Genomic DNA, 16,386 nt, shown 5'->3' with positions numbered 1-16,386 from the left:
TAATTATAAGTATCTGGTGGCACCCCATCACTGGACTCGCTTCCTCCTGGCTAGCAACCAGTAATGTATACGTACGCCTTCTCAAGTCTTGTACCCGCTTGGGCTGATTACCTGGTTGGGTTTTTTCCGAGGTTTCCCCCAACCACAAGGTGAATGCCAGGTAATCTATGGGAAAACCTCGGCCTCATCTCGTCAAATACTATCTCGCTATCACCAATCTCATCAACGCTAAATAACCTAGTACCGGTACCTAGTTGATACAGTGTCGTTAAATAACCCACTAAGAAAAAGTCTTGTACAAAAAGTAGGCAAACAGATAAACAAGACTGTAATATGTCCTCTGTCTAATATTTGTGAGGAGGAGGAGGAGGAATTTTTTTTTTTTTTTTTAATAGCATCAGGTTTGAATAATATTCATTTATGCTCGACAGATGGCACAATAGTCGTACTTCATATTGCCATGAGAAGCTATTACTATAGCAAAGAATCTAATAGACCTAAACTCTTTGGCTCGTCTGTAATCTTTGTTTTCACAAGACACGGTCAGATTCTACTGGCCGTGATATTGAACACAGCAGCATGGATCCATGACAGCAGGAGCAGACGATGAGAAATGATAGTAGAAGGCTGTGTCTTGAAATGTGTGGTTGTGTTGGAATGTGAAGGAGCGACGTTTGAACGTCCACTTAGTTCACATTGCATACATGTGGATCACATCGATGGATGCAGACAGAACAGCAAATTTCATTCATGGTAACTTATTTATTTATAGATTTCTTACTGACATAAAACATATTTGTGGATTTCTATAGATTTAATATTTATTAATTAAATATAAAGTAGTAAGTACTGAAGTAGTAAATATTGAAGATGTCATTTTCTGGATTCAATTTGAAATAGTTTTTGATGCCACTATTAGATTTATCCTGGAACGCGGATACATTTTTTCTATGGCTTTTGAACAAATTTTTAAACTCAGAAAATTTGGTCCTGAAAACTTCTAGATACGTAATGGACTTGAGATCCTAGGGAAGTTTTTATACTTGGTTATTTAACGACGATGTATCAACTAGGTTATTTAGCGTCGATGGGATTGTGTTAGTGATGGTATCTGGAGGGATGAAGCCGAGGATTAGCCACAGACAATAATTCTTTTGTAACAGATGTGACATGTGCACAGTATTAGAAGTTACATACCGTACATACAAATTACTTTTAAAGAACCTGCAGGTTCATTGTCGCTCTCACATAAGCCCGCCATCGGTTCCTATCCTGTGGAAGATTAGTTGAGTCTCTCAGTATTAGAAGTTAATTAAAAAAAAATGTAATTAGATTTATTGGTTGTTCTAGTCTCACCTCGTCATCTTGCGGTCTTTCTTAGACTTATGTGAGTGTTCATCATTATTGGTACAATCTCCAAATACATATTATAACCTTTTAAAATCAAAGGGATTCACATTTTACAATGTTGAGAAAATCCTTAGAGAAATTCTAAAGGACTCAATTCAAATTTTGCAATCTCATCTCTATTTAAAGTAATATGATTCACTTTAATTTTCTTTTGAAATTTATTGTATGTATTTTCATTGTTTCATTGTAAACTTTTATATACTGTATGTATTTGTTTTCTGGATATTTGTGGTCATCATTATCGAAGGGCAGATAGTTTTATTTTATAAATTCGATGTGATGTATAAAAAGATAGGTTTAATCTTCGTTAAACAGCAAATAGAATTTCTAATTGTTATTACAACACCCAGCGTTTCCCAGCCGACACCTTTTCACAAAAGAAACTTGATGATCTGTGGTAGATTGTGAGAGATTAATTGTGGAGCAGGTTTCCTCCAAGTACTTCAGTATCTTCTGTTATTCACAATGCAGCATTTCTGCATTAGCATCGTATCATGTCATTGATTGAAAATAATTTCTGTCGTTCAGAAGTATCATATAGTTAAATACCTGAAAAATATGGTAACTTTTATCACGTCTTCATAACAATAGCTCTTTATATAAACTCGTAGGAATGTCTTCTTCATTGTCAAACAGCAATCAGAATAAAACTATTAATTTTAATGTTGTAGTACATGCATATGCTTAGATTGTTTGAATTGGGTCTCCTACAAATGTTTGAATTGACTTGAAACAGTGCAAGCTCAGAAATAAGTTGGAGGTAACGTAGTGGCCATTGTCACAAGTTTAGTAATATTATATTAGTTGGGTCCGATTTATTACAGGAGAAAAGTTGCCAAATTTTAAATTCTTAAAAGGGAACACAGTCTTCGTCAAAAAAATATATCTGTATTTTGTACTGTGATTTCTAACTTAGTTGATAATAAAAAATAAATACCGTATAACTTGTGCTTTTCTTATACAAATGAATGGAATATGGAAATGTGACATATGCTAAACTACAACATATCAATATTTCAACTTAGACTATGTTCTAATATTTCGAATAAAATACAATTTTTCGTTATATGATTACTAGTCTTTCATCGTTGTCTCTCTTGTTAGGTTGTTCACTTTCTAATAATCATTTTACCTTTACACTAAAATAAATTAAAATACAGATAGGAAAAATTAAAGTAAATTTTTATAAATACAGTAGAACTTTGTTATAGCGACCTCGTTTTGTGCGACACCTCGCTTATAACGTCAAATATTCTGTGGTCCCAACTAATTCCCCATAAGACATATGCTTTTCTACCTTGCTTAATATGACAAACGTATATGCGTCTACCTCGCATATAACGTCATTTTCAACCTCAGTTCGGAATACAATTTTCTAAGAACCAAAGTATTTTACTGAAATCTGGCAAATCCTTTACTGTTCCCTTCTATCATAGACCTCTGGAATGCAGGCAGATTCCCCATCCCATTGTAACCTGCCCGAATTCATGCGGTATTAATGGTACCTGCATGCGATCAGTTTCGACAGGAAGTTTTCACTAAGTGCACGCATTTTAACGCAGTATGGCCACTAAAAGAAGTGAGTGACGCTTTAGAAGCCATTAGAATTGTGAACATTTCTATGAAGCTAGAGGAGGAAGTATGAAGCTAGGAGAAGGAGCAGTGAAATTGTAACTGAAATAATGAACATAGAATGTAATTTAGAAAGTGTATATTGGACAAGTAGGAGACAATAGAGTAAAATAACTGATTACTCACTCCTCAGTAAAGAAGTTTGGTGAGCAATGAACAAACTGTTTCAATACAGGATACTGTATTTATAATTGTACGTGTATTTTATTGTGTTCATTGTATGCTTAAATGTGAATACATAAATCTAAAATAAGCCTAATTATGTTCATTATTTTCCATTTTCCACCTCACTAGACTGATAATATGAATCTCTGTTACTACGACACTCGTTTATAACAACATAATTTTCAAGGTCCCTTGGATGTCGTTATAACCAAGTTCTACTGTAGTTCACTTTCAACAGTAGCCTATCAATATCAACTTTCTTTTTTTTTTCTCAATAAGAGTTTATAAAAGCAAATGTTCTTCCTAATGCTGCGTTGGGGGATCGAATACCAAACATTTGAAATAAAGTATATAATTATGTTATAAGTTGCTTTGAATAAAAATAATCCACTTTCTGTCAGTTAGAAAAAAAAACAGTTACTGTGATTTAAAAATTACTTAAGTATAACATAGGCTACTGTACTTTGTCCCATGCCATAGCATTATGCCTGGACTTGTATTATGAAAATGAGCGTTGGTTCGAGTCCTCGCAGAAAAAAATTTCCTCGTGAAATTTTGGCCAATGTATGGATGAGTCTGTCCTGCGCCGTGGCATCGCGGTCTAAGGCATCTTGCCTAGGACTCGCGTTACGGAATGTGCGCTGGTTCGAGTCGTCGTGGGAGAAGAAATTTTTTCATGAAATTTCGACCAGTATATGGGACCGGTGCCCACCCAGCATCATAATGCACTTGGGGAGCTATGATAGGTAGCGAAATCCGGTTGCAAATGCCAGCTATAACGGCTGGGGGTATCACCGTGCTAACCACACGATACCTCCATTCTGGTTGGATGATCGTCCACCTCTGCTTCGGCATGTGGGCGTGAGGCCAGTAGCCGGCTGGTCGGTCCAGGCCTTCACGGGCTGTAGTGCCACGGATTATTATTATGGATGGGACCACCAACAATACAATGAATTTGTGGAGGTATGATAGTTTGCAAAATCTGATTCTGCAAACCAGCTATAACGGCTAAGGGAATCATTGTGCTAACCACACTATACCCACATACTGGTTGGATGATCGTTCATCTCTGCTGAAGTATGTGAATGTGAGACCAGTAATCAACCCGATGGTTATGGTCTTCTTAAGGACTGTCATGCACAAGATTATTATAACATTTATATAAATGGGACTCAACATTTTCATTGCTAATTTGAAATAATAATTAAATAATTTCTGAGAAATTCTACATTTAAATAAGTTTACAGTCTATTAAAAGTAGGGAAACTTTACTAAGCTCATTGCTTCTTAATTGCAAAGTAAGCAACATTCTGAAAAAGAAAAAGGATTAAGTTAGTTTTATCCTTAAACATTAAACGATATACAGCCAGTCATAAATTTATTAGTGAAAGATTGAAAACGTGGTATTTTGTGTCCTACCAAATTAGGATATCTGGCAATTCTTTAGCAGTAGACAAGTGCGATGAAATGACATAAAACTAAAAACATTGCCATATAATTACAAGTTTTGTTATATAGAGTTAATTGAAATACAGGAGACTTGATTTAGGATATACATGTGAGGAGTAGGTAAAGAATTTTACTGAATCATTGGAAAGATTTTTCATTTGTTTGTTTATTTGTTGTAAAGATGATTTTGGAGTTTTCAACTGTGCCGAGATAAAATTCCTCCTATGTTTCAGAATACCTACAGGTTCCATTCCCATGATTGTATCATTCTAGACTTAAGAGTGTTTGCCTATATTATTCCGGTAAAATCTAATTCAACAAGACTCATAAGCAAGTCTTCCAGGTTTAGAGGGATACGACCTGTAAGCAGTAGTTGTGAAACGTAGGAAGAACTTTATCATAGTGCATGGTTGCAAAACACATCTTGTTCGCAATCCAGTCACTCTGAAAATCTGAAATATCTTTTCTTGTTATTTCATTGATTGCATTGAATGCAAATTCTCCTGTTAAGTTCGTATCACATACTAAAAAATATGAATAATGACGTCATTATTCTTCTGTTACTTTATCAATGGGAGAAATATTTCAGCCTGTACAGTAGGGGTGGGTCATTCATAACCAGTAGGACACACTGCGCAGTTCTGTAATGGCGAGTCTGTAAGCCTAATCTTGCTGTGTATGCCCAAATACAATATTAAAATATTCAGTCTCCAGCTGAAATTAAATCTGTTACTACCTTTTCTGCTTCTTACATATGAAGGGTATACGGGAAAAACGAACAAGGTCACAGTTCTGTTAAGGGTGATATCGTTATCTAATTCACTGTATTACTACAAACTTTAGTGTATTTTTATTAAAAGTGGTAAAGGAGAATTAAAACCACGGATACACTCATCATTTCCTTCATTTCAAATAGAAATACCAATAAATTTTGCAGTAAGTAATATACTGAAATAGATCATTATCTCACCCTCACAATTCTGTTAAAGGTGATGTCGTTATCTAATTCACTGTATTACTACAAACTTTAGTGTATTTTTACTAAAAGTGGTAAAGGAGAATTAAAACCACGGATACACTCATCATTTCCTTCATTTCAAGTAGAAACTCCAATAAATTTTGCATAAATATAGGCCTACTGAAATAGATCATTATCTCACTCTCACAATTCTGTTAAAGGTGATGTTGTTATCTAATTCACTGTATTACTACAAACTTTAGTGTATTTTTATTAAAAGTGGTAAAGGAGAATTAAAACCACGGATACACTCATCATTTCCTTCATTTCAAGTAGAAACGCCAATAAATTTTGCAGTAATATACTGAAATAGATCATTATCTCACCCTCACAATTCTGTTAAAGGTGATGTTGTTATCTAATTCACTGTATTACTACAAACTTTAGTGTATTTTTATTAAAAGTGATAAAGGAGAATTAAAACCACGGATACACTCATCATTTCCTTCATTTCAAATAGAAATACCAATAAATTTTGCAGTAAGTAATATACTGAAATAGATCATTATCTCACCCTCACAATTCTGTTAAAGGTGATGTTGTTATCTAATTCACTGTATTACTACAAACTTTAATGTAATTTTACTAAAAGTGGTAAAGGATAATTAAAACCACGGATACACTCATCATTTCCTTCATTTCAAGTAGAAACGCCAATAAATTTTGCAGTAATATACTGAAATAGATCATTATCTCACCCTCACAATTCTGTTAAAGGTGATGTTGTTATCTAATTCACTGTATTACTACAAACTTTAGTGTATTTTTATTAAAAGTGGTAAAGGAGAATTAAAACCACGGATACACTCATCATTTCCTTCATTTCAAGTAGAAACACCAATAAATTTTGCAGTAATATACCGAAATAGATCATTATCTCACCCTTAATGGAAATGTGACATTTATTCGTTTTTCCCGTGTACCCTTCATATACGTTGTAGACTCCCATTCGTACAAGAACTGGAAATGCCACAGGCCATTAAAGCCCAGCACTACTGTAATGTGTACGAGGGTCATTTCATAAATAATGCACAGGTTGGAAAAACTGTGAAGGGGATGATACAACACCAACGAAAATTAGGTCAGTTGCCATGAAGGATTGAGGAAGAAGCATGTGTGTTCGTTTCGTCCATAACATACTTTGTGTTTAGGTAACGAGAGCTAGAAATGGAGCCTACATGTGTCTCGAGTACACACACACACACACATACACCAAGCCCGCCCTACCTACCTACCTACCTACCTACCTACCTACCTACCTTTGTGTGGAGTTTGTGGTGAATTTAAAGTGGACCTAATACAGTTTCTCATTGGGCTACTCATTTTCGTGAGTAGCAAGTTTGCAATGTGCAGATGTTTCTGCTTCTGTTGGTAGCAGTCAAGCAGTGAGGGATCCATGACGCAGAAATTTTTCTCTTTTTCAAATTTTTTGTCAAAAGCATTCACCACAAGTTTCATACTTTTTTCATGTGTTGATGTTTTTGGCCTTCCTGGTCTTGCATCATTGTCTAAGCTGATATGAAAACGAGTAGCCCCCGAGAAACTATACTATGGTCCACTATAAGTTCACCATAAACTTCGCTCCACTTTGAATTTCTGTGAGGTTTTGCAACATAAAGATTCGATCTTTGATCTTCAATCTTCACTGTACCCGAGACACATGTAGGCTCCATTTCTAGCTCTCGTTGTCTAAACACAGAGTGTGCTATGGACGAAACGAACACAGAAGAGTTGATTCAGGATATACATGTGAGGAATAGGTAAAGAATTTTACTGAATCATTAGAAAGATATTTAATTTGTTTGTTTATTTGTTGTAAAGATGATTTTGAAGTTTTCAACTGTGCCGAGATACAATTCCTCCTATGTTATAGATTACCTACAGGTTCACACATGTGTTTATTCCTGAGTCCTTCAACTGCAACTGACGTAATTTTCATTGGTGTTGCGTCATCCACTTTACAGTACTGCCAACCTGTACATTATTTATGAAATGACCCTCATATGTTCAATACAATATAATGTACTTTTCCTGGACTTGTCCTGTACTGGTACCATGCTAACTACAATGTAGTATCAAGAAACGATATTCCTTCAGCTTTCATTCATTTACATTTATTAAAAATTATTTTATATTAATATTTTACATGATTGTAATTATTTCCGTGATTATTACTGATAATTTTACCGCTAATATTACTTGTGGTTGTATTTATAAAATTCCATTACTTCAGTTCTTTGTTACATTTAAGCTTGACTATGTCACAGCTATATTGGAAGCGAGGTTGTAGGTACATGTGTTACAGTGATATTCCTTCCTTTATGTACAGTTACATTTAAAAAGCATAGACAGCAGTTTAATATACGTCATTTATAAATGCTGAAAAAATACATGGACCACAAATAATTGTCTCTTTTAATGCTTGCAGTGTTTATATTTACATGGTGATATATTTTAATGATCAGCAATTATAAATTTTCTACAGCAGTTTCTTTTCCATTAAGACTAGTAAAAATATTTATGAAAGAATGCATTATTTAAATCTTATTTACAATTCAGGCAGAAATATAAATCTGTTCACACATTTCTATCACTTGAGGGCTTGTACAAATACGCATTAGCCTCCGTCTTTCGAAGAGCACAGAAGGGTAGCACATAAGCTCTTACAATATTGGTGATTTCTCTAAGGCAGTGCAAATGTTAACCTTTATCAGCCATAGTAATTGAATTCATTGTTCAATGTTCCTCACTGAATTTAATTTGTAATACATCAGCAGAGCAGCTGATCTTAAATTGGAAGGGTGTAGGTGAAAGTAATTCTCGTTTGGAACTCTCTCGTGAAATGAGTTCTGGAGGTTCTCTCCCTGTGGATATCAGCCAATTAAATTGTAATGAAGATGTTTAGTTTTTAATGTTACCGGTATAGTAAAAAATGCAGAGTTCCATATCAGTGCATTTCCATGGTGTTTCATGGAGACAGTCTTTACATGCATACCATCAACATTCCAAAACAAAATGAAAGCATAGACATGACATGTCAAATTTGTTAATTTTTTTCAAGTTAATGCACACTATTGAAATTTCCCGGTAATATAATCTATATGAATTATTCTTTCTGCTGTTTCATATCAATATATGGATAGAGGGGTTACAGATGGCGAGTGGAAAAAACGCACGCTCACTTGAATTTATTGTGCTGCCTCTAGAATTGAAATGACTGATAACTTTTGCCTGGAGCCCTTTCATTCAGGGAAAAGGATCTTCCATATGCTGTCAATCTACAACTCAAATCTCCCAGCTTTACCTCCCTTTCGAAATCCTGCTATGTTTCTTTTCACTCATAAAAATACATCACCCTCATCTGGGTTTGAACTTGTGAACTTCAGATCCAGTGTTTGTATGTGTATCTTTTTGGTATATTTATTTATATTACATGGTGACTGGATTCATAAATAAGGAACGAAATTCAAATGTGTTCAGAATAGGCCTACATATAAATTTTAACGATTTTTAGAAGTGCAGAAACCTTAGCAACAATGTAACTATCTTATTTCTATTTCCATAATTTTAACTTCGGAGATTGCTACAGAATCATTATTTTATTTATTTATTTTTTTTACTTGGACGAGAAGCTATATTCGGTATACTTTATATGGTAAACATTCAGAGACAGGATTCTAAAGAGAAGTGTGTGTGTGTGTTTCCAATGTCCACCCACTTCACTTGCGTGATTCGGGTTTCGCATACTGCAGATAGCTGGCAGAACTGTGACCCATTTTCAAATTGCACACGACTTCGGCAGGCCACGTTGTGCATGATGTGTATCTGTGAAGAGTTATTTCCTGTACTAGGGTGAGTGTATGTTTGTTCGTGTAAATGTAGTGTAGGGAATGAGTGAGGATGATGATGATGGTGAGGAAGGGAGAAGGGGAAACCCGGTGCCAACACGTAGCCTACTCCTGTCGAATAGCACCAAGGGGGCCGCCAGGCTTAACGTCCCCATCCGACTGATGAATCACTATCAACAGTGACATATGCTTTCCCTTCATATGCACTGTGGAGAGATTTGGGATTTAACCCAGGCATATTGGTGCACAATTTAGTGATTACAAGTTGTGCACCGCCATCTCTCCTATTCCCAAGGTAGAAATTTTACAAGAAAATTTCTGACCCCCACCGGGAATCGAACCCGGGCCAGCTAGTCTGGAGGCAGACACACTACCACAGAGCTAACTCGGCGGACTCTTCTAAAGAGAAGTGACTAGTCTGTATGTGCAGTAGAAGTGAAACTTCTTAAGTTGTAAATGTGTGGTAATCTTTTTAAATTAAATTTAATACTTTTATTCTCAATGCTCTTCAGAATTGAAAAACGAAACAATTTCTTGGCCTGCTTTCTTGCAACCGTCCTTTTTCGTTTTCGGCAGTTCGTTTGCATGCTTTTTTTTTACACGTAAAATTCTAATTCGTTTAGCCCCTGATTTCTGTATATTTTCTAGCAAAAGCTACTCAACAATGTAATTTCACTCACTAGTTTTGACTGTACAATGTCGCAACACTACACAGAAGATGCACTGCCCAGCGGCAGCACCATTCTCATTAATTTTTGCATTAGTTTGTGTAAATTGGTGGAAAACTGCAAACATCAACAACTTCATTTAATGTTAATATAGCAAAGTAGGCCCACACAACCCCGTATCAACACCCGAAGTCCTATTATTTTATAGCATTAAATCATTGACACACGATCTCATAACTGAGAGAATTAATGTATCGTAATTTCATGAATCCATTTTGCGGTTGATAAAGGTTACATACAGTATGTAATGTGTTAAATTAGCTTTCTAGTTTGCAACATCATGTGCCCATGCTCCATGCATTCATGTGCATTTACATTTAATATGCACTATATTCAATAACTGTTAACTATTCTATGGGTTTTGTATATGCAAAGTTTTGTTATTGTCAGGAAGGAATTGGAAGTATAAGGTAATGATTTACGAGCATTTAGAGTGGAGAAAGGGAAAATTCTGCTAATACCGTTAGATTACTGGCAGTTAGGCATGCATGTTTTGTAGGTTACGGTATTATATCTTCATTATTTGCTACATTTTCATTAGAACAAGGGGAAGTTTTCCATATGCAGTGAGCATTACATTGGCGTAATATACGTGTATTTTGTGATGGTACAAAATAATAAGTATTGTTTTGGTTTCTGAATGAGACTTTTTAGTCATTTATTAATTGAAGACCTCCCTGGAATAAGGATGTAACCAACAAAATTATAATTCATGTTTCAGGAGAAAGGAAAATAATTTCAGGGACATATTTCATTAGGCCTATATTTACTAGACTAGACGGCATTTCAGAAGGCGGTTAGCTTCTATATGCGCCGTAGCGTTTCTGGTATGTGACGTCACAACCTTTTACAGTAGAACCAATCAGAATCCGTCTATAACAAGCACCTCCCGAGTTCGTTTGTTCACGTGTGAGTGTTTCAATGCATTGAATACGTCAAAACTAACATTTACTGTATGTAAGGTAAATAAATGGAAGAAGAGACTGTAAAAAGACAAGTATTACACAAGCAGGCGCGGAAAATAGTGTTTAAGGTGTGTAATTATTTTAAAAACGTTAACGAGCAGAATGCTGCCAGCCATCTTGATGCTGGCTGCAGCATTGCCAACGCGCAAGAAACGACTGCAATGCATGTGGTGTGGGATTGATAACCATGCAAAGAATATTGTTAGTGAAGGAAAGAGGGTTTGTTTGGTGTCATGCTTACAGTAATCAACGGCTAAGGTCATTATTGTCTTTTGATGATTTAGATTATCTCCTGTGCTATTTGTATTGCATGTGCTCGTGAACTAAGATGTGGCAATGTTGTACACTGCCTTGCTCTCTCTATCTGTCTCTCTTGATGCAAACGCCAGCAGACAACCACCTTCCGAATTGCCGTCGACTCTAGCAGAACCATTTGATTAATCAAGAATACAAGTTTATTCAGCTGTTGAATGCAATAATTTGTTATAAATGAACGCTTCAAAATTATTTTTTCTATCTAAGTCACATATGTCAGTAATATGATGTTACTTGTGCATCCTTTTTCCATGGAGGTCTTCAGTTATGCAAGGCTAGTGTTGCTAATTTTTTTTGTAAATGTAAAGGCAAAACAATGATAAACGATGCAAGAAAAATTGATGTTAAACAGCATATCAGTACTCTGTCTTTACACACAGTATGTAGATATTAAAATAATTACTAATTTAAGTAAATACAGTGAAACCTGTTGAAATCGGAACCTGAATAATCCGGAATCCTGTCTATTTCGGATCAATTTATTGGTCCCGACGAAATTCATATGCATTATGTGTAATTATTCCTGAATAAAACGGAAACCGTCCAACGCGGAAATGGAAACTATGTGCTACTGTTCAAAACGGAAATAATATTTTGGACACACTACTTTAATGTAAACTATATTTTGAAACAGTATGTGCTTTCAAGGAATGTACGAAATACTAGTAGGTCACTAAAATAAAAATAAGTTTTCTTTGTAAAATTTTTGAGGGTGCGAGGGTGTGTTGACCTGATGGTCATAAATTTTATTATCCTAATGACTAGGCAGGCGAGTCCCTTCAAAGATGTTCAATGCTTCACTTCTGTATACTGTCGTAGCTGGGTAGAACGCAAGTGTATTAGTGATTTCGTGATAAAAAAAACTTGCGTAAAAATGTTGCACTATCATTAATTGATGAAGTGAAAGTTATCGAGGAAAATGAGAAACGAAGAGTATGGAAAATAATGTCGAAATTTATGAATGGAAAACTCAGGTGTAACTTAACACTTTCAAAAATAAAGGCCGTATCATGAGTGAGTGGCTTGCGGTCAATAATGGTGACATAAAAAGGAAACAGAAAACAATTGGTTACATAGAAATAAATGAACTGTTGTGGGAGTGGATTGTTCTTGCCCTTTCATAGATCATGGAAATTTCTGGACCTATTCTGCAAAGAAATTAGATAATCCAGAATTCAAGGCTTCTAGGCTCCTAGTCCAATTAAATAATGTGCTATGATATACAATACAGTATTATAGTATAATGTTAGGTATTAAATTTAGTGTAATTAATAAACTTTACAGTGTTTAATGAGTGTGATACAATTTATACACGAAATGAGATTTTCATCAAGATCATTCACCAATTAAATAAGGGACAGGAAGCTGATTTAATGTCAGTAGTGTTAAACGGAATATTTTGTAATTCCTACAATTTGCGGCATGCCATTTTGTTTTTCATTTATGCAAATGATAAAATATTCCATTTTAACTTCACACCTGAATAACACGGAAACCTGTCCACAACAGAAAAAAAAATTAGGACTATGTCACTTCCGTCTTGAACAGGTTTCACTGTATTAGTAAAACAAATTGTCCACATCCACTTTCAGACTCTTCTGTTTCGTAAAATTACAACACTCCCACTGCTGGACATCTTAAAACTATAGTCCCTAACCAGGGATCTATAATGCAAAACAATACTGTCTCAATGTCACTCTTTCCTTTCTTACCTGCTAAATGAACATCCAGAGCAGTGGCGAAGTGTGAAGTCAAGACCAAGGCATGCACTATACAATTATTTTAATTTCTCTCAAGAAATTGGGCGTGGCTATATATTCCTTGATTATTATTATTTTCATCATGCATAAAAAATAATAAAATATTTGAATAAATCAGAAAAGAAATCTGTTAATGTCACATCAGCTATAACGGAACATGAACGGATAGAACATTTCACAGAATTGTGGTACCGGTATGATGAAAAAGCAGAAGAAACTCAACCAACAAAAGAAGTGCAAGTGGTAGATAAAATAGAAATGGTTGAACTAAAAGAAACAATGACGTTCTGTAAAAATAAAAAAAGCCAGTAGCCCAGATGTATTAAATATGGAACTCTTCAGAATTGGAGGATTTATTTTTGAATTAAGGTTCCTTCATTTACTCAATATGTGTCGGGAAAAATCATCGTGTATCTCCCTCATGGACAAACGGAAAGATAATACCCATCTTTAAGGAGTGAAATAGGAATATATGTGGAAATTATAGCGGTATAAGTCTTGTTAATACTGCCTACAAGATATTTGCAAAAATTATCGCCAGAATACAAACTATAGCAGAAACAAAAATAATGGAGGAACTAAATGGATTCAGGAAAGGTAGATAGATCATGTATAGATGGAGTATTTACAGTGCAACAAATAATAGAAAAGCAACAAGAAAGGAACTTAGAAACTCCTCTATTATTTTTAGACATTGAAAAGGCCTTTGATAGGGTGATCAGAGAAAAATTATGGACGATTTTAGAACAACAAGGATACCCCAAACAGTTAATAGAAGTTCTAAAAAATCTATATTCTGATACAACCATCTTTATTAATATACCAACACTGAAAACAAGGAATTTTAAAATAAATCAAGGGGTCAGACAGTGATGCTCGTTGCCGCCTATCCTATTTAACATTTACTTATGTGCCCTCTTATCTGAGTGAAAGAATTATATCAGTGACAAAGGAATACTTATTGAACTGGATATAAAAATAAATATTTTAGCTTTTGCAGATGATGTGGTGTTGATGGTAACCTGAGAAAACGATATACAGAAAATGGCCTACAAATGCAATTCTGTGGACTTACCAGTATATTATTTACTTGTATATGTGAGATTCAGCCGCTGTTAATTTAGGCACTGGTCTGTCACGAGAAAATATCTGTTTTTCCTCAAAGTTCATATATCGAAAATGTTTTAATTTAAGTTTTCCAACATCACACTGACACACCTCGTTACAGTCACCCATTTTTACATTAAATAAAACAACAAAATAGAACTTTACCTTGTCACTGATTTGAATGAATCTTGAGCACTTCATGTGTCATGAAATCATGCTACACTGAAAACTAAATATTGTGAAAGGTACGGATCTTCAAATGGTAAGTAACAGTGTCGATTTTGCTGTTGTGCTGAAAATATCACTATCGGAATAACCATAAAAATAAATGGTTAAGCTGGCAGAAATCTGTGAGTCAGTCCACCATTGCCCTATAGCAGCGTTTCTCAAACTATGGTCTGCGGACCACCTGTGGTCCTCGAGGCCTATGCTTGTGGTTCTTCAAAAAAAGACAGAAGAAAAAATAAAATTCAAACGAATTGCGTATCTCACTATAACTAAAAATCCCAGAGTTTGTAAATGACACATGGCAATTGAAGTTCACTTTTTCTCCCAATGCTGATATATTATGAAATAAATTTATTACCCTACCCGTCTACCGACTTGCCATTCTACTCTCGCAACAAAAGAGGGATTTAAAGCACTATGAATGTAGTGTTTCTCGCCATCTTTTCCCTGCACATCTGGTGCCGCACCTGTAACCCAGCCAGGGACCATCCGAATTCATAACAGATTACCAAAATATCGAACCTTAATTATATTTTAATGTATAAGTATACTGGTATTTAAATTTTGCTACAAAAATTATAAATTTTCTTTTGAAGGGAACAAGAGTAAGGTGGTCCGCAGAACTGTAATGACTTTAAAAAAAGTGGTCCCCACTTCAAAAAAGTTTGAGAAACGCTGCCCTATAGCATGCATCCTTACTCTCAGCTTTTATGGCACCCAAACTGACTGGTATTTCACCCTAACACACCCTTTCTCTGCTCGGTATTTTTCTGAGATCTGTGAATAGTAATATACCCCGAGGCTTCAGAAGGTATTTTTGTCAAATGCTGCATGCAGTATAACCTGATTAGATTTAAACTAAATACAGTAGTGTTTAACATTTGCGTGGAAAATAAAACGAGAAAAATAAATGTAAATAAAACTGTAATAATAATAATTTGAATTATAGTGTGTTTTAAAAAATAAAAGGGCAGGCAGTGCATTTGTAAACATGCTCTAAATATTCGCCACTGATCCAGAGTGTCATACAACCTCGTCTAATAACCTGCATATAGCTGCTATATAATTTTATGGATAATAATTGAAGTGATAACAAACGAAATTGCACAAGCTCACCAATTAAAGCATACATATAATTGATTTCTAAGAAATGGGATTCTGTTCTTTAGTAGGTCTGTAATACCAGTAACAATGAAACAGCGCCCGGTGTAGCTCGGTCAGTTAAGGCGCTTGCCTGCCGATCCGGAGTTGCGCTCGGGCGCGGGTTCGATTCCCGCTTGGGCTGATTACCTGGTTGGGTTTTTTCCGAGGTTTCCCCTACTGTAAGGCAAATGTCAGGTAATCTATGGCGAATCCTCGGCCTCATCTCGTCGAATATCATCTCGCTATCACCAATCCCATTGATGCTAAATAACCTTGCAGTTGATACAGCGTCGTTAAAGAACGAAGTAAAAAAAAAAACAATGAAACATATGATTTCAAAAACTGAAATTTTGTGTCCTTATGTACAGTAGCTGTCCACCAGAAAAAATTATTACAGACTACCAATAATTCTAGTAAAACTTGTGTTGTTCTGCATATCTTCACTGAAAATACTATTCTGAACAAAAAAGTCTGGGGAAATGAGTCTCTAATGTTTAATTTGGTACTATTTCTTACAAAATGAAATAAGTGTGTGTGCACACTGTATCGTACATACTTAATACAAATCATTAGAACGAATTTTGAGTAATTTGCAGTTTTGTGAAAATTTTGGCATAA

General features: G+C 35.1%; 1 protein-coding gene across 7 annotated transcripts in view; it reads left to right on the top strand.

The window, feature by feature from the left end:
- Positions 1 to 534: 534 nt before the first annotated feature.
- Positions 535 to 16,386, top strand: part of LOC138708871 (uncharacterized) — a 151,882-nt gene continuing 136,030 nt past the window's right edge. For 3 of the 7 annotated variants that reach the window (XM_069839138.1, XM_069839134.1, XM_069839133.1), the window contains exon 1: positions 535 to 753. In XM_069839138.1, coding sequence (XP_069695239.1) covers positions 705 to 753 — 49 coding nt within the window. In that variant the 5' untranslated portion in view covers positions 535 to 704. The remainder of the gene's footprint in view (positions 754 to 16,386) is intronic. The other 4 variants (XR_011334779.1, XM_069839135.1, XR_011334778.1 and 1 more) reach the window with 3 other exon arrangements.

Source organism: Periplaneta americana, chromosome 11, assembly GCF_040183065.1.
Source record: "Periplaneta americana isolate PAMFEO1 chromosome 11, P.americana_PAMFEO1_priV1, whole genome shotgun sequence".
NCBI classification, from domain to species: Eukaryota; Metazoa; Arthropoda; class Insecta; order Blattodea; family Blattidae; genus Periplaneta; species Periplaneta americana.
Note: the sequence above shows the minus strand (reverse complement) of the source record. Positions and strands in the feature narration are given on the sequence as shown.